General features: G+C 33.1%; 1 protein-coding gene across 1 annotated transcript; it reads left to right on the top strand.

The window, feature by feature from the left end:
* Nucleotides 1–17: 17 nt before the first annotated feature.
* On the top strand, nt 18–13,510 carry LOC127709967 (phosphatidylinositol-glycan biosynthesis class X protein-like). Its single transcript, XM_052215675.1, has 6 exons — nt 18–206; nt 1,111–1,262; nt 2,035–2,185; nt 3,268–3,484; nt 8,008–8,099; nt 13,362–13,510. Exons 2-6 carry the CDS (start codon nt 1,147–1,149, stop codon nt 13,503–13,505), a joined length of 720 nt encoding a protein of 239 aa, XP_052071635.1. The 5' UTR covers nt 18–206; nt 1,111–1,146; the 3' UTR covers nt 13,506–13,510.
* Nucleotides 13,511–20,429: the final 6,919 nt, after the last annotated feature.

The raw sequence follows: 20,429 nt of genomic DNA, 5'->3' as shown, positions 1-20,429 counted from the left end.
CTGCGGAGCGTTACTTTCACTTTCGGTTTGGAGCAAGTGCCCGCCCATTATAACAAACTTAAATTTCAGCTTGTGAATGATTTACGTCTGACAGATAATGGGAATAACATTCAAATCTGATTAATATATATGTCAAAGATCATTATTCTAGAACACAGATCATAACACAGAAAGTGGATAAGTCAGGGAATGAAGAATTATTGCGAGTAGATATATATCCTAAGATCTGCTAAAATAACAATCCTTTAACACATGACTTTACAATCTTAATTATTTGTTGGCGTTTTTAACGTTTTATGCTGATATTTTCATTTTTTGTTTTGTTTCAATAGGACACACTGTTAGTAAAAGCAGCAAATACAAAATAACAAATAGCAAAACAAGTAGGTTACTTGTTCATGTTGTTAGTTTCATCAGAAGTAACTGACAACACACAAATAAATCTGACACCTGACAAACCTGTGCACCTGTAAAAGTTCTAAGCTATGACAGGACATGGGTATCAAAGTTGTACAACATAGTGTGTTTCAGAATTTTTATATATTTTTTCTTGATTTTGAGATTACTCTTATTTAAGCTTGCAATAAATGATAAAAATGAAAAATGAAAATATCTGAATTTGTTATATACGGTTTACTTATTTACACAGTTTAAATCACCTATAAGGGATTGGAAAAGAGATTTAATAACGGGGAAAAATAAAGAATAATGGACCACTAAAAAATAGAGAAAAAGTTAGATATACTGTTCCCAGGATAGAGTGAGTGGAAAAACAGGAATTATTTTGAGGCATTAACACTGCACAACCACCCAAAAGTTGATTACTGCAGCCCAATCTTAAATCAGTTTGCTAGGGGGTTACGTACAGGGAATATCATAAAATGAAATATAGCATTCTACAGTAAAAAGGAAAATAAATTCTAACCTTGAATGTTACCTGTTTGCATAAAACACAGTGAATCAGTGAAACTGTCGTTCAGCATGAAAGTATGTAAAATATAAACTAGCAAGCACATGACTGCTAAGTTGCACAAAATAAACCATTACCACCTATGGAAATTGTATACATAAATATTTGGGTGGTTAAGGAATGGTATTTTTATTTTTCAGAACAATAAACATTCATGCAGAATATAACTGAAAAAGATGTCCACAACTGTAGAGAGTTTATTTGTTATATTTTTACTGGTTTTCTTTGAAATAAGTCTTTCATTACAACTACCAACTTTACAAAGGAAATTATTAAAAGATGGATTCCACAGGTAATATTATACAAACTTAAGGCGAGTAAACTGAGATGTCTGATGGTTCTCAAACATCCTTTCTAGAATATATCCTATATTTAGAATATCACCTTGTCTAGAAAGTAAGTGAAACCTCTTTATTTCAGTGATACATAATAATGCTGTATTAATATAGAAATAAGGAGATGTGGTGTGATTGTCAATGAGAAAACTATTCTATAACTATAACAATGAGCTAAACCCATACTGTACAGTAAACTCTTGATAAATGACAAATGTGAAACAATTCAAAAGAGAAAACCAACTGCCTAATTTATGCTAAAGATAACAAACGAAAAAACAAATACTGGTAAGGCAGACAGAAACTGTCAACAACCACTGATTTAACATGTTTAAAGGCTCCTGACTTGGGATAGACTCATACAAATAATGTCCTAGGGTTACAATATTCTTTCAAGTCAGGAAGGATATGTTTATGGTCAAAAGAAAACCCTGTCTCACTGTAAGTATCATAGAATCATTTTATCATACATAGTCTTATGAATCAATTCTTACATACAGCTTTCAATAGATTTTGAAGAAGCAGTTTCAAGCTGTGAATAGGCTACTTGCCTATTAATTGCATGCAAACATATTTAGAAGTTGACAGCAGTTGGAGCACTGAAAAGCAGGAGAAAATGAGCTGCCTACTGCATGCTTACATTAATAGTATATAACAAACTCATAAATCTTAAGAAAAGATTTAATATTTTTATCATTACATTTTCTCTGATAATTACGACTCTTTCAGGGACATACAGACCATAGTTGAAATTCCTTTGTCTTTATTTACTCAAAGAGAGGGTATGAAGTGTCGTTGTCTGTATAAAGAGTTCCTTCCTAGCAGTTCTTATGTTGATACATTCCAGCTCAAATCTGTCAGTAAACATCTGGGTTTTGATGTAAGTAAAATTGCCAATTATTTTTTAGTGGTTTAAAACATTGTAAATCTCAGATTTACAATATTACAAGACAAAGAAATACATGTAGTAGGAAAACTAGCCAACTGCTTCAGATTGTACCTATCAAAAACATGTAAAAATTAAAGTCACAGACTTTAAACACAATCCTTGCTATTAATTTCTTAAAGCCATTTATTCTCTTTAAGCAATATTTGTTTCCCAGTTATAGACAATATCCATTATTACTAGAAATCAATTTGAAAATAAATATATTTTGTACTTTAAATTTGATATAATTGATTATTTTGATTTTTATTGAAAAAATAAAAAAAGTTTTAGTTTATTGGTTTTCAAAATATGAAACAGCTTCAGCCAAATAACCTAGTTGATGTTGTAAAACATATAGTCATTATTGCCTGAATATAATCATTAAATTCTTTAGTAAAGGGAGATAATTCACTAATTTTCTATTATTTTCTATAGCCATAAAATGTTCTCTCATGAATTGAAACATGTTTATTTTGGAATTAACAGTATATATCCCACATAAAAGTGTAGTCCATTTAAATTTGAATGGTGTGTCCCACATTAAATAGACCGGGACATTTTGAAAGACTTCTTTTATGAAATAACGACAATAATTTCTCAGACAAAGAAACCTTCATGTTGTGTTAATTCACATGACATTTATTTTTGTCTGTTTATTTGAATATGAAATGAACCGATATTAGACTTGTGATGACATTTATTTTTCTCTAGATCCAGAGTTTTATTTAAACTTTCAATTTTGTTAAAACCTCAGTGGTACAATATTTGAGAAGTCAAAATCAATCAATGATAACTTCTTAGCCAGGTTACATGTTGATCTGCTGATATGTTTTATTATTATTAAAACTTGATAACATTTCAAGGGCTGTTAATCTTAAATTCTGTGTAATAATCTATTGCAATTTTGAATAATTATTAAAGTAAAGAAAATTCTGTACAGCATCTGTTTTTAAAATTATAACATATTCCTGCACCCAACAAATCAAACTTTCACAATTTTAATTCCTTAAAAATCTGTATACCTGTATTTTCAGTATGTATCACCAACATTAGATATAGAGAAGCCAGAATACCAGGAAAATACCTTTAGTATCTTCAGCATACTTATCTATACTGATTTACATGTTAATTCTGATAGAGTTATTAGTAATGTAACATTTCCAATACATCTAAGATACCATTTACCTGCTACAGATTATAGAAATTTTAGTATAATGAATCCTGGAGTGTTGATACAATGCAATAATGCAGGTAAGCTTTGATTCAGGTTTGGCGCAGGATGTTTGCGCTTTTTCATAGGACATTTGCGCTTTTTTTCATGGACATTTGCACTTCAATTTATAGGACATATGTGCTTTTGAAAGGATATTTGCGCTTTTTATATAGGACATTTGTGCTTTTACAATATTTGCTTCTTATGACTTCCCTCCAATTTTTTCTGGGCTTAGGACTGGTAGGATTGACCTGGCAGAGTTAAAGCCATAATTTTCATTTTGGTTAAAAGTTTAATAGTCACGTTACAGCACATTCGTGTTTTAAGTCATTTCATAGCACATTAATTTAGTTATATAAAGCTAAAAGTGAACATTCTAAAGACACAAAGACACGTAGTCATCACAGGTCAGTTTTCGCTTGATATCTGAAGCTCAGGAATTGAACAAATTAACTCTTGTGATCTGTCCTGACTGGTATTTCGCGCACATGAAATAAATATTCTAGTTTCTCTTTCTCAGTCCAGAGGTCCCAATGAATTTTAATGAAATTAACCGACTGTTGTACAATGATAAAAATCCATCGTGAGATATACCTTTTTTTGTCTTTACTAGTCTATAACTTTAAACTCTATGTCAATGTGAACTAACTAACCACAAATGTAAGTTGAATTTATTTACGTAATGATAACAACTCATTAAAATTACAGGTAGACGACTATAGGTAAAAAGCGCAAATGTCCGATCAATCTAATACAGGTTTCTCAAAATTTAAAGCGCAGATGTCCATAGTGTTTGGAGCGCAAATGTCCTATCATGTTACAGGTAAACAAGAGGCTGTCAGAGTGACAGCAAACCAGATTTTCCTGCAGAGGTCGAACCCTGAACAGTTGAGCAAGCATGGACACAACATTTAAGCTTAAAACAGCTCTGAATTTGGATTGTGATTAAATATTTAAAATAGATTATTATCTAGTTAATAATGAAAATGATATTTGCAAATCTGAACCCCCAAACCTGATCATGTAAAAATTAATTTTTAACACACACAACAAAAATAAAATACCACATAACAACTGTGACATCTACCTTCATAACACACATGACTTACTTAGTTATAAAGAAATTTTTGACAACTAATGACTAAAATTAATTGAACAAAATCCATATACTTATATTATGATTACTGGTTTATGGAAACGAGTTTGAGTTATTTCCCTTTGAACAGAAACTAATAAAGCAAAAATAGTTCTCTAAAATTAGATATGATCTAACCACTAAAAAATTAAATAGTTCTCTAAAATTAGATATGATGTAACACAATGTATATCTATTTTCAAATTATAATCAAATATAATTAATAGTTCCATTTATCTTTTCTTTCATTTGTCACAAACTAATATAGATCTGCAACTTATCTATCATCTACACAATGTAATGTAATGAAATATATCCTTTATTAAAAATAGATTATTATCTAATTAAAAGAGTCCACTTCATCCAAAAAATATTATATATATAGCATTCAGAAAATTAGTTTATACAGAATAACAAACACACCTACCACAAAATTCTTCAAACAATTTACCAAAGAAAAGAAAAAAAAATCCAACTTTGAACAGAAATCTAGTAATTGATAAGTATTTCATCAAAAATTTAATTCTTGGGAAAGGGCTATAACTCAACAACGAGAAAAGCTAAAATCATAATAATTGAATTTTACCTTCATTCAGTCACAGGAAACAACATATCTAAATTTGAAAAAAATTTGTCAAAGGGTTTTCATGTTAATGAACGGACACTGTTTGGCAGTCGCCCGCTCGCCCGCCCACCCGCTGTACATCTCCAAATCAATAACCGATTTTTACTTCGAAAACCCAGTTAAAAAGCACAAAGGTCCTGTGCCCTTCAGGTTACCAGTACTATAACTATTGTCAATATTCATATAATTAGAAATTAATCCTCATTCCAGATGCAGCTGAAATATTTTGCATATGAATTTGTATGTCTTTGTAGTACTTCATGTCCAGTACCTGGGCCTCAATATAAAAAATCTATGAATAGAAAACTCTAGGATAGGATGAACAAAATACTATGGTTGTAGTTATGATGGTAAATTACCTAATTTGTTAACCTTATAAAAAAAACTATTGACCACTATTGACTAAAGAGAAATAAAGTGCTATGAATTTAATATGATTATGCAGAGAAATTAATGTACAAACTTTTTGAAATAGTTTCCTGAAAATAAACTGACAAAGAAATTACTAAATAAATTGTTCTGTGTACATGGTATAGATTTTGTGTTTTAGTTAATTCCTATTTAATGCCTAGATAATGAGAGGGAGGTTAGGAAACTAGACAGCTTGATTTACACTACAACATTTTGTACATGTTCTTGGGCTAATTGGTTGATTTACATGTAGGGTGTAGTTGACTGTGATATCATATTAATTGATACTTTCTATTGTTATTTTTCTCAAGCATAATAAGGATAAAAAGTTTTGTTTAAGTTATTTTATGCATGCTATTTTATTTTGTAAAACTAGGAATGTTCATTGCTTTTGCCAATTATATAATATGACATTTTTTTCAATTAAAAAACTGTCTCCCCATTGCTACTTCATAAGAGGTTTTTTTAGGGAAGAAAAATCTGTATGGTGTTAATGGTGAAAACAATGTTATCTGTGATGTTCTGGACAACGAATTATATTTCATCAGAGGAAAAATGTTATAATAGACGATCATAAATATAATGAAATCATTAAAAGTTTAAGAAACACTTAAATAATAGTTAAAATTATTAGCAGTATGTGCATACCTGTTCATTAGGAGTACCTCTTACAAAAGATGAGCTATGAAAAGTTATATATAATACAAAAATAACGAACTCCAAGGAAAATTCAAAACGGAAAGTCCCTTATCAAATGGCAAAATCAAAAGCTCAAACACATCAAACGAATGGAAAACAACTGTCATATTCCTGACTTGGTACAGGCATTTCCTTAGAAAATGGTGGAAAAGATAGGCGAAAATTTAATGTCCATAGGCAAATATTGTATGTATATTCAGGACTGATTTGTACCATACTGACATTCTAAGTCTTATTATACGACCACAAAAAATTTTTGTGGTCGTATATTAGTTCACGTTGTTGTCGTTGTTGGCGTCGGCATCAGCGTTGTCCAAAGACATATGGTTTCCGGACAATAACTTTAGTTTAAGTGTATGGATCTCTATGAAGTTTAAGCAAAAGGTTCAATACCACAAAAGGAAGGTTGGGATTTTTTTTGGGGGTGATGGTCCCCACCGTTTAGGAATTAGGGGCCAAAAAGGGGCCAAAACAAGCATTTTTCTAGTTTCAGGACAATAACTTGTGTATAAGTATTTTGATTGCTCTGAAATTGTACCACAAGGTTCAATACCACAAGTAGAAGGTTGGGATTCATTTTGGGGGTAATTGCCCAAACGGTTCAGGAATTAGGGGCCAAAAAGGGTCTAAAACAAGCATTTTTCTAGTTTTCAGACAATAAATTGTGTTTAAGTGTATGGATGTCTCTTAATTTGTACCACATTTTACAAACAAACAAACAAAAAAAAAAAAATTTGGGGGGGGGGGGGGGGGGGGGCAATTTTTTTTTTCCTCAAAAGAAAATTCTCTTCAAATTTTTTTTTTTTTGGAGGGGGGTAAAAAAAAAAATTTTTTGGGGGGGGTCAATTTTTTTTCAAGAAAAAATTTGGGGTCACAAATTATTTTGTTAATTCTTTGTATATAGTCTGAAAACAGATTTACTAAGTATTGCACAACAGCAAGAAATCTTCAATTGAATATAAATTCAAATCATACATTTGGATTCCAGACAATAACTTTAGTTTAAGTGTACGGATCTCTATGAAATATAAGCAAAAGGTTCAATACAACAAAAGGAAGGTTGAGATTGTTTTTGGGGTGATGGTCCCAACTGTTTAGGATTTAGGGGCCAAAAAGGGGCCAAAACAAGCATTTTTCTAGTTTCAGGACAATAACTTGTGTATAAGTATTTTGATTGCTCTGAAATTGTACCGCAAGGTTCAATACCACAAGTAGAAGGTCCTCAAAAGAAAATTCTCTTCAAATATTATAAAATTGGGGTCTCAATTTATTTGCTAATTCTTTGTATATAGTCTGAAAACAGATTTACTAAGTATTGCGCAACAGCACAGTGTATTGCACAACAGCAAGAAATCTTCAATTGAATATAAATTCAAATCATACAACCAATTTCAAGTTCTTTGACTACATTTATTCTGTGTCAGAAACCTATAATGTGTCAAATATTTAATTATAATCCAAATTCAGACCTGTATCAAGCTTGAATATTGTGTCCATTTTTGCCCCAACTCAGCTGCACTCGGCAAAGCAGTTTATTTTTAACATGCTATGCTCTAGCATACTGTTGATCTTCTTGATGTCATAATCAGAAAGAAGTTTGTCTAATATAGTAAAAAAGAAAAAAATGTTTATCTTTTCCTTGAATAAATCAAGTTCTAATCATCAAACATATATTCACTTGTTAATTTCAGATTATATTGGAGAAATCATGAGGACAGAACAAATACCATGCACACCTAAAGAAGATATTCTTTGTGAATGGAATGTCATTAAATATAAGTCAGTAAGTGCATTATTACTTAATAGTTAGGGGGTTGGGAGTTCATGGGGTGCTCATTTCCCAAATCTTGCTCTTTTTTGTAATTTTTATCTTCTTTTTCTCAGATCCCACTTTTATTAACCCCCTATTTACCACACACCCCTTTTTTAATCGCAATCTCCCACATCCCCACTTTTTTTACCCACTATATCCCACATATCCAAAAGTATGTCATCCCCTCAGCTATGTAATAGGTATAACATCATTTATTTTATAGATTTTGTAACTGATTGTGTATCAGAATTTACAAGATAGATGTGTACGAAAACCTATATGATGATTGTTAAGGGTGTTACCTCAGGTTTCAGGAAAATCAATTTCATAAATTCCAATTCCCAACTAATCTATAAACAAGAGGCTGTCAGAGTGACAGCAAACTGGATTTTCCTGCAGAGGTCGAACCCTGAACAGTTGAGCAAGTATGGACACTACATTTAAGCTTAAAACAGCTCTGAATTTGGATTGTGATTGAATATTTGACACAGCATAGGTTTGTGACACAAAATGAATATGGTCAAAGAACTGAAATATTTGAAATTGGACATTTACCTATCATGGTCCAATATCCAAAATCTAAGTAAATATTAGAATCAGCATATCAAAGAAACCCAAGAATTCAATTTTTGATGAAATCAGACAAAGGTTTAATTTAGGACCCTTTGGACCTCAATGTGGACCAATTTGATAAAGGAGCCCACAATCCAAAATCTCTCAATACATGGTTAGATTCAGCATTTCAAAGAACCCCATAAATTCAATTTTTGTTGAATCAAACAAAGTTTAATTTTGGACCCTGATTTGGACCAACTTGAAAACTGGGCCCAAAAATCTAATATTTAAATACAGGTTTAGATTCAGCATTTGAAAGAACCCTATATATATTTAATTTATGTTGAAATGAAACACAGGTTAATTTTATCCATAATATTTTCTGTGCAAAGGGAAATAACTCAAACTGGATAAAATTTTTCTAAAATAAGATATGATGCAATTTTTCAAATTATAATCAATAATATAATAACAGCAACCAGTGATGACTAAGTTCTCTAAAATTAGATATGATTTAACACTCAAACATTGTTAGAATCAGCATATCAAAGAACCAAAGAATTCAATTTTTGATGAAATTAAACAAAAGTTTAATTAAGGACCCTTTGGACCTCAATGTGGTATTATCTTATTAAAGAAATACAGGTTTAGATTAAGCATTTCAAAGAACCCTATATTTATTCAATTTATGTTGAAATCAAACACTGTAAATAAGTTTAATTTTGGACCCCGATTTGGACCAACTTGAAAACTGGGCCCAAAATCAGAAATCTAAATATATGTTTATTAATAAACAATATAAGCTTAGTTTTTAAAGGAGTTCACTTCATCAAAAAAAAATATATAGCATTCTGAAAATTAGTTTTTACAGAATAACAAACAAACTTGCCACAAAATTCTTCAAACAATTTACCAAAGAAAAGAAGAAAAAAATCCAAAATCTTATTTATCATTAATACAAAATCTTTTAAAAATCTATAAAACTTATCAGTAACAAGAAATAATTGTAACAGGATGCTGTTACAAAGTCTCCCAAACAAAGCTCCAATAATTCGTCATTCCCATGGTCGCCTGACATTGGGCAAAGTCCAGTACAAATTGGTTTGTGATTTGCATAAGTGACGCCTATGGATTGACCCTGTATGTCATTCAAATCTTCTTGAAATGACGAACAGGAATATATATGGTTTCCCAGGGGACTCGCCCTTTATTTCATATGATTTGTTTTTTTGTCCCATACAAGAATATATATGGTTTAGGGGTGGGGATCTCGACCGTTTACAAGTTCTTTAACAGAAGGGGGTGGGGGGGACCCCAGGGGACTCGCCTTTTATTTCATTTGATTTGTTTTATTGTCCCATACAAGAATATACATGGTTTCAGGGTGGGGATCTCGACCGTTTACAAGTTTTCAAAAAGAAGGGGGATGGGGGTGACCCCAGGGGACTCGCCTTTTATTTCATTTGATTTGTTTTATTGTCCCATACAAGAATATATATGGTTTCGGGGTGGGGATCTTGACCGTTTACAAGTTTTCAAAAAGAAGGGGGTGGGGGTTACCCCAGGGGACTTCCCCTAAATTTCATTTGATTTGTTATATTGTCCCATACAAGAATATATATGGTTTCAGGGTGGGTATCTTGACCGTTTACGAGTTTTCAAAAGAAGGGGGGTGGGGGTGAACCTGCGGACTCCACCAATATTTCACTTGATTTGTTATATTGTCCCATACAAGAATATATATGGTTTTGGGGTGGGGATCTTGACCGTTTACAAGTTTTCGAAAAGAAGGGGGGTGGAGGTTACCCCCGTTGACTTCCCCTATTTTTCATTTGATTTGTTTTATTGTCCCATACAAGAATATATATGGTTTCAGGGTGGGGATCTTGACTGTTTACAAGTTATCAAAAAGAAGTGTGGGGGGGGGGGGTTACCCTCATGGACTTCCCCTATATTTTATTTGATTTGTTTTATTGTCCCATACAAGAATATATATGGTTTTGGGGTGGGGATTTTGACCGTTTACAAGTTTTCAAAAAGAAGGGGGGGTGGGGGTGACCCCTCTGGACTTCCCCTATATTTCATTTGATTTCTTTTATTGTCCCATACAAGAATATATATGGTTTAGGGGTGGGGATCTCGACCGTTTACAAGTTCTCAAACAGGAGAGGGTGGGGATGACCCCAGGGGACTGGCCTTTTATTTCATTTGATTTTTTATATTGTCCCATACAAGAATATATATGGTTTCAGGGTGGGGATCTTGACAGTTTACAAGTTTTCAAAAAGAAAGGGGTTGGGATTGAACCTGGGGACTCCCCCAATATTTCATTTGATTTGTTTTATTGTCCCATGCAAGAATATATATGATTTAGGGGTGGGGATCTCGACCGTTTACAAGATAAAAGCACATTCTCAAATTGAAGGGGGTGGGGTAAGAATATATATGGTTTAGGGAGACTTAATTATCTACAAAATGTCTAATAATGAACAGTAAATTTCAAACTTCATTTATACAGTCCTTCTAGTAAATTTCAAACTTTATATATACAGTCCTACAGATCTTATCAGGAAACAGAAAATTTTCAAATAAATCTGTCACTCCAATTTTAATTTTGAGATAAGACATTTACTATGCTTAGTCATAATATGATAACAAGAGAAAAATATTCAAAAATACCACTTTTGGATATTAAAAATGGGGATAACTCAAAAAGGATAAATACTAAAATAGTGAAAATTGAACTAGACCTTCATTTAGTCACAAGAAACAACATATCTAAATTTATCACAGCGATTTCATGTTATTAAAGAGACACTGTTTGGCAGCCGCCCGTCCGCCCGCCCGCCTGCCGTACATCCCCAAATCAATAACCGATATTTCCTTCGAAAATCCGGTTAAAAATGGTATTGGAAATGCTTTTTTATTAATGGATAAACAAATCTTTTGGGGCAAGTCAGAATAGAAAAGTATACTTAAACAATTTTTATTTAAAAAATTTAGTTTAAAAACTGCAAACTACCTTAGTTGGTTTGACTGGGAATGTTTTTGTTCTGTGATAAGTTAAAAACTAAACATGCAGTAATGTTTTGGAAATATGACTGAACAAGAGCTTTCTATATTTGTAGAAGATGGAGTCTCTGTTAAAAAGTGTACTGTGGATTAATTATTTTTTTGTGGATGTCATGGGTAAAGGTTAATCAAGAATTTAAATGTTCAACAAAGTACAAATTTTCTATAGTCTTTTATGAAGACTTTGGCAAAATCAAGAAATCAAATACACATGATAATACTATAAGTTATCTACGTTCATATCCGTTGATTTTTTATATTGTCCCATACAAGAATATATATGGTTTCAGGGTGGGGATCTTGACAGTTTACAAGTTTTCAGTAAGAAGGGTTTGGGGTGAACCCGGGGACTCCCCAACCCCTATCCGTAGATATGGATATTTTAACACCCTTGAGTATCCGAGTACACCCTGAGTCGAAGCTAAATGGTGAACAGGGTACTGAAGGGTGTTAAAATATCCATATCTACGGATATGAACGTAGATAACGAATTTATCCCCAGTCTTAGTCCAAATGTGGCGATTTTTAGAGAAATTCGACCACACAGTGTAACGTGAAAGCAACGGTTTTTTTCATTATTTAAAAATGTTTTATTGAAATTTGGGAATTTGAAATATTTTTAACAGGGTGTAGGGTACAACCTTTGGTAGAACCCTACAGGTAGTCCAATATAAGTCGTTTTTAATGCAGAGACAGAGAAACTGGAATGTGTCGAATTTGGTGCTCAATGTTGTGAGAGTTACATCATAGATGGTGTGACGTCAACGTGGGTCATTTGCATAGCTAGGTCAGTAGTCCCATTCATTGAGAATGCAGCAGCCAAGTGATGCATTTACTAAAATAAGTGCAAATGATCAGCATGCTAAGATAAAATCGTTAGTGAATTAAATATTTAATTACAGACATTATGGATAATCTACAGAATTCAATATTCCACAAGGAACAACCATGGAACTAAGGAAAACGCGCGTGATGTTCCCCGTTGTAATGGATAGCAACGTCCGGGTATATGAGTTAGCAACACCCAGGAGCTATGGGTTTTGTAACGACGTGCGTTAACCAATCAAAATCCTAGAAATATAATAAGCTGGGGATAAAAATTTTTACAAATTTGGAAAATAAATGAGACCACAGAAAGAATATATAATCTACAACCCGAATATGAAATTTTCAAACATTTTTCTCAGTAACTACAAGTCATAGATTCTTGATATATGGCATTATTTACAAAATTTGATAGATTCACATATTTACTGCAAAATAGAATCAACAACAATGAGCACAGTAATCTTGTAAAAAGTTGTTTTAAACAATACTGTGGATTAATTAATATTCGTGGGATACCAGTTTTTGTGGATTTCATGGGAACAGGTGAACAAATTTTCTATAGGCTTGAATGCAGACTTTGGTAAAACCACAAACCAAAATACAGTGTTTTCCTTAATCTACAAAAATTGTTACCCACGAAAATAAATGAATCCACAGTAGTCGTAGTTTAAAAATTTTCTTTTATAAAGAGTTTTGAGTTAAAAATTGCAATGTTTGCTATTTTCTGTAAATCTATAGAGCAATCAATTGATACATTAAATTTTATATTTTTTCCAGGATGTAAATGATATACGAGTGGAGGTACCAGTAGGAAATACAAACCATACAGTATTAGTTGTCATAGGAACATTAACTGTTACATTTGGCAGCTGTTTATGGATTGTTTACAAAGTTTTGAATACTAAAATTAAACAGTCATAATCATCTTTAACTTGTTTTGTTTTTTTTTTTGTTATCAGAGGGGTGTTCGTCTAAACAGACCTAAACCCTCGTTGTGGGTGTGAAAGAAGAGCATATCCAGTTCTGCTTGAAGCACTTAATGTTTTCCCCTGTATGCTCGATCTGCAGTTGCAAATATTACAAGCATATCAATAACCATGTGTTATATTTTAAAACGTGCTTGTTCATAAGGTCGCAGTCTGCTGGATGACATGACACATAATGCAGACTTTAAGCTGGCCAGTCTTTGCTCTTACTCCTGAATGCTGTGTGCTTAGCAAAGCAGCAGCACTCTCTAGTTTTAGATAGCTTCGTTTTGACATGGACAGTGATCTACAACAGCAGTTGAGACTAGCACACTATCCAGAGACCAGGGAGATGCTTCCATATAATAGGCAACCTATTTGTGATGGCATCTAAAAAACTTGATGCCATGTTTGTCGGAATGATACTGTGAGTAATATATATGCCACCTATGTTCATAGCTTTTGAGATATGAACATTCAGATAAATCTCAACTATATGGATCCCCTCACAGCTTTCAGGTAACACTGCTTACCTTGTGTATTTGTAGGACATTTCAACTTTTACTAACTTGTACTAATTTGTACTAACTTGTGGGGTCATGATTTTGGAGTTTAATACTTTAGTTATTTCTGCAACAAATCAATTGAAGATATGCTTTTTGTTGGGTATTGAAAAGTGATTGAGGTTATCCATCATTGATTGGTTGATTGTTGGTGTTTTAATGCCACTTCCAGCACTTTTGGCTATATCGTGGCAGTCAGTTTTTATTGGTGGAAGAAGCCAGAATACCTGGAGAGAACCACTGACCTTTGGCAGGAAAACTAGCAATCCTGTTTAATTAAGATTGAATTTGAACACATCTGCACTGTGCAGGGTTTGCAGTCACAACCTCAGTTCTGACAGGCTAGTGATGCAGTAGATGAACAAGTGAAACTACTCTGCCACCCAGGACCCTAGGTTGACCATGAAATCCAAATATTAAACTGTCAACACAGAGAGATGTCTCACCTGCTTTGCAGCAAAATAATATATTACATTTGATAACCATCCACATTACTTCACGAATAAGGTAATTGATACAAAAATAAGGAAATGTGGTCTGATTGCCCATGAGACAACTATCCATCAGAGACCAACTTCAGTTCATTAAACAACCTTCAACAACGAGCTAAGTCCATATCTTGTATACCTAGCTATAAAAGGCCCAAGCATAACAAAATGTGGGTTGTGGTTCTCTCCAGGCACTTCGGTTTCATCCACCAATAAAAACTGGCCAGCACAATATAGCCAATAGTGATGAAAGTAGCTTTAAACACCAACAATCAATCAATCTATAATTATACATTTGTATATGCAGACTCAGGTCACAAATAACATATTTCAAAAATATTCATGTTGATTTTATATCATTTGTCTGAACAAAGATTGATGCCTTTCAGGAAGTTATTATTTATTAGGACTATTCCATTAAAATGTATGTGGGAGGGTAGGAAGGGAAGTTAAATTATTGAATGTTGGTCATGGGTCTTTTTTCAGTATGCTTCTATTACCATTATGCAAAATAATCAAAATAAATTGCTTCACCGAGCACAGCTGGATACGACTGCAGAGGTCCAACCCTGAACAGTTGGGGCAAAAATGGACAAAATATTTGCGCTTGATACAGGTCTGAATTTGGATTGCTATTAAATATTTGACACATAATTTCTTTTTTACCACCCCCCCTTTTCAAAAAAAAAAAATTCTTTCCCTCAAGATATGGTCATTTCCAATGGAGTTTGCAACCACAATTACCCATTTAAATACATCATAAAAGTCTTAAAATAGAAAATGACATACATAATCATGGCTAAAATTAATATTCCTTAATCAGCATTTTTTAAATAGTAACTTCTAAAAATAAATTGACAGCTAATCACCTCACAAGACAATACAACATTTCTTTATACATAATTTAAAAGCAGTGTAAGGGAGGTAATCCAAACATAACATTGTACTTTTTTTTAATTGTCTATTAACCAGGAAACCCCTGTTTTTCCCCCTTTTTTGCCCCTAATTCCTAAACGGTTTGAGCCATAACCCCCCAAAGCCAATCCTAACCATACCTTTGTGGTATGGAAACTTGTGGTATAATTTCAGAGAAATCCATACACCGTTCCACAAGTTACTGTCTGGAAACTAGAATAAAATGCTCTGCTGGGCGCAGCTTGATACGACCGCAGAGGTCGAACCCTGAACAGTTGGGGCAAGTATGGACACAACATTCAAGCTTGATACAGCACTGAATTTGGATTGTAATTAAATATTTGACACAGCATAGGTTTCTGACACAGAATGAAAGTGGTCTAAGAACTTAAAAAATTTTAATTTACCTATTCAAACCATATCATTATTATTTGCTTTATATATAAATCAGAAATAACCAATTTAAAATGGAAAATTTTAAAGAAAAAAAAGGAAACCCCCTCCCCCATTTTTTTGAACCCCCTTATGATTCATCACTCCCAAACTCAATCCCAGCCTTCCCTTTGTGGTATGGTACCTTGCAGTACAATGTCAGAGAGATCCATACACTTGAACACAAGTCATTGTCTAGAAACTAGATAAAATGCTCCGCTGGGGCGCAGCTTGATACGACCTCAGAGGTCGAACCCTGAACAGTTGGGGCAAGTATGGACACAACATTCAAGCTTGATACAGCACTGAATTTGGATTGTAATTAAATATTTGACACAGCATAGGTTTCTGACACAGAATGAAAGTGGTCTAAGAACTTAAAAAATTTTAATTTACCTATTCAAACCATATCATTATTATTTGCTTTATATATAAATCAGAAATAACCAATTTAAAATGGTAAATTTTAAAGAAAAAAAAGGAAAAAAAAATCCCCCCCCCCAAATTTTTTGAACCCCCTTATGATTCATCACCCCCAAACTCAATCCCAGCCTTCCCTTTGTGGTATGGTACCTTGCAGCACAATTTCAGAGAGATCCATACACTTGAACACAAGTTATTGTCTGGAAACTAGAAAAATGCTTGTTTTTTGGCCCCAAATTCCTAAACGTTTAGGGCAATTACCCCCAAACTCAAACCCAGCTTTCCCTTTGTGATATGGAACCTTGCAGTACAATTTCATAAAGATCCATACACTTACACACAAGTTATTGTCCTGAAACTAGAAAAATGCTTGTTTTTTTGCCCTTTTATGGCCCCTAAATACTAAAATTTTGAGGCAATTACCCCCAAAATCAATCCCTGCCTTCCCTTTGTGGTATGGTACCTTGCAGTACAATTTCAGAGAGATCCATACACTTGAACACAAGTTATTGTCTGGAAACTAGAAAAATGCTTATTTTTTGCCCCTTTTTGGCCCCTAATTCCTAAACTTTTTGGGCAATTACCCCCGAAACTCAATTCCAGTTTTCCCTGTGTGATATGGAACCTTGTAGTACAATTTCATAAAGATCCATAGACTTACACACAAGTTATTGTCATGAAACTAGAAAAATGCTTGTTTTTGGCCGCTTTTTGCCCCCTAATTCCTAAAATTTGGAGGCAATTACCCCCAAAATCTATCCCAGCATTCCCTTTGTGATATGGAACCTTGTGGTACAATGTCAGAGAGATCCATACACTTACACACAAGTTATGTCTGGAAGTTACAAAAATGCTTAGTTTTGGCCCCTTTTTGTCCCCTAATTCCTTAACTGTTGGTACCATAACCCCCAAAATCAATCCCCACCTTCCTTTTGTGGTATTGAACCTTATGGTAAAATTTCATTGAGATCCATTCACTTAAACTAAAGTTAGAGTGCGAAAACTAATGTGTCTTCGGATGACGACGACGACGCCAACGTCATACCAATATACGACCAGAAAAATTTTTTTGCTGTCGTATAAAAAATGCTTGTTTTTTGCCCCTATTTGGCCCCAAATTCCTAAACGTTTAGGGCAATTACCCCCAAACTCAAACCCAGCTTTCCCTTTGTGATATGGAGCCTTGTAGTACAATTTCATAAAGATCTATACACTTACACACAAGTTATTGTCCTGAAACTAGAAAAATGCTTGTTTTTTTGCCCCCTTTTGGCCCCTAATTCCTAAAATTTTGAGGCAATTACCCCCAAAATCAATCCCAGCCTTCTCTTTGAGGTATTGTACCTTGCAGTACAATTTCAGAGAGATCCATACACTTGAACACAAGTTATTGTCTGGAAACTAGAAAAATGCTTATTTTTGGCCCCTTATTCCTAAACGTTATGGGCAATTACCCCCAAACTCAATTCCAGCTTTCCCTTTGTAATATGTAACCTTGTAGTACAATTTCATAAAGATCCATACACTTACACACAAGTTATTGTCATGAAACTAGAAAAATGTTTTTTTTACCCCCAATTCCTAAAATTTGGAGGCAATTACCCCCAAAATCAATCCCAGCATTCCCTTTGTGATATGGAACCTTGTGGAATAATGTCGGAGAGATCCATACACTAACACACAAGTTATGTCTGGAAGTTACAAAAATGCTTATTTTTGGCCCCTAATTCCTTAACTGTTGGTACCATAACCCCCAAAATCAATCCCAACCTTCCTTTTGTGGTATTGAACCTTATGGTAAAATTTCATAGAGATCCATTCATTTAAACAAAAGTTAGAGTGCGAAAACTAATGTGTCTTCGGATGACAACGAGGACGCCAACGTCATACCAATATACGACCACAAAAATTTTTTTGCGGTCGTATAAAAATGCTTATTTGGGCCCCTTTTTGGCCCCTAATTCCTAAACTGTTAGGACTATAACCCCCAAAATCAATCCCAACCTTCATTTTGTGGTTATAAACCTTGTATTTAAATTTCATAGATTTCTATTTACATTTACTAAAGTTATTGTCTGGAAACCAAATGTCTTCGGACGATGCTGATGACGACGATGACGTGATACCAATATACGACCGCAAAATTTTTTGCAGTCGTATAAAAATGGTTCTTGGTTGTAGGGATGTTTTGAAAGTCCCTTCCTACCCTCCCACATACATTTTAATGGAATAGCCCTTAAAACCCTGCTTTGTACTAGACTGACAAGCTGAACAAGAAAACAATTCCCAGGAAGACATGTAACCTTACTCTGACACATTTTTCTGACTCGCACCAGCCCAGTCTTTGCTCTTGTTTCTAAATGTCACATGTTAAGCAGAGAAGCAGCAAATACCAATTTTCAAGTCTTGATTTGACCTGCCAGGTATCAAACCAGCATTGGGGAGCTACTACCATAAGACCACAGAGGCAATTCATTATTTACAGGATATTCAATTCATGAAATGCAAGACAATCCAGATATGTTGATATTTTATGGACAAAAAAAATCTGCATAGTAGACACAAAATGATACAAGATTATTTCTTGAAACAACAAAATTTGCTAAAATCCCATTTAGTGTTGTCCATGAAACAAACAAAAGGGGGTTTAATTATGGCAATTTTACTTCTGGTTTTTTTTCAGATAAACATCTGAAAAATTTACACCAATGTAATATTTTAATACAAATTTATGGCATTTCATATGAAAAATATGAAAACAAAATAAAACCAGAATGAGTGAACAAAGAATCTTGCAAGATTCCACAAACATGGTAAAATTCTCTTTCCAGGGAACAAAGTAAAACTATATTTTTCTGGACAAATGAAAACTAAATGTACCATGTCTTCTACGTTTATTCAATGAATAAACACATTTATACAGAATTTTCTAAACCTCAGATCTTCTAAGACATTTAAAATTAATTTTGTTTACATATAATAAATACTATGTATCAAATGCTAAGATATGATGACAATAAATTATTATATTAAAATATGATTCAATTTACAAATAATGTGTTAATCTATTAATTTGAATCAATGATGAAATCATGTATGAAATAAAAAATTAATGAAAAGATTGCAGTTCATAACAAAAACTTATTTAATCAAAATGATAGAAATTGAAAAAAAAATAAAAAAATGAAACAACAATCAAGCACTACACTTCACGACTGGAATTAACCAATAGCATTTCATGTCATTTACAGAAGAAAAATTGATTTCATATTCTGAAATTTTAACTAAGATTTCAAAAAAATTACATTTTCTGTGTCATGTTCAGTCTTAAAATTTTATTACAATCACCTTTTTAAATCCATTTTTTTGGAACATGTGCTTGCAATTCCATGAAATGTCAGCAGCAACACAGGATGGACAAAAAGTCAGTTTAATAAAAACTACAATCTAACTACAATATAAATATCTATGTCGTATTTGACACATAAATTTTAAAGGTTTTAAATGTCATTGACCCCACCAACAGCACTTTATACATTAACAAATTCTTTACAACATGTATATATTGTATATGCATCACCATTGTTTATGATAAATATTTACAATGACTAAGAAATCTTTTTTTACAATAATAGTTGTATGATAAGTAGATAGTCTTTTACAACATGGAAAGAAACAAAAGATGGCCCCTTATGATACATTTGATTCATGCAAAGTTTTGTACAAATTAATGGATATAGTTACAACATGATACTAACACAATCTCTAGTCTGAGATTGCTCTGAAGTCTGACAGCCTATTTTGAACTTGCTGGGGCAGTGGGCGTCCGTGAGAAGTCCATATAATCAATATGGAAATTTCAGAACCAGTCTTAGGATGTTAAGTTTCTGTCTTAAAATCTGAATAAATCCATTGTCAAGCTGATAAACCATAACCATTTCTGTCCTTTCTCATTTTTCTCGACAACTATGTTCTTTTAATTCACAGACTACCTCTTGTAGAACAAGAACTTTATTCCCCTCAACTTCTTTTTTCAAGCGATATACTTTCGTTTTCTCA

This window comes from Mytilus californianus, unplaced genomic scaffold (assembly GCF_021869535.1).
Source record: "Mytilus californianus isolate M0D057914Y unplaced genomic scaffold, xbMytCali1.0.p SCAF_7, whole genome shotgun sequence".
NCBI lineage: Eukaryota > Metazoa > Mollusca > Bivalvia > Mytilida > Mytilidae > Mytilus > Mytilus californianus.
The sequence above is the reverse complement of the archived record's forward strand: the minus strand, read 5'-3'. Positions and strand labels throughout refer to the sequence as shown.

What these genes read in the sequence shown, in the direction of transcription:
- LOC127709967 (XM_052215675.1), top strand. Translation starts at nt 1,147, where the DNA reads ATGTCCACAACTGTAGAGAGTTTATTTGTTATATTTTTACTGGTTTTC. An exon ending in GTAAACATCTGGGTTTTGAT is followed by an intron (nt 2,186 to 3,267) that starts GTAAGTAAAATT and finishes CTGTATTTTCAG; the next exon opens with TATGTATCACCAACATTAGA. An exon ending in GATACAATGCAATAATGCAG is followed by an intron (nt 3,485 to 8,007) that starts GTAAGCTTTGAT and finishes TGTTAATTTCAG; the next exon opens with ATTATATTGGAGAAATCATG.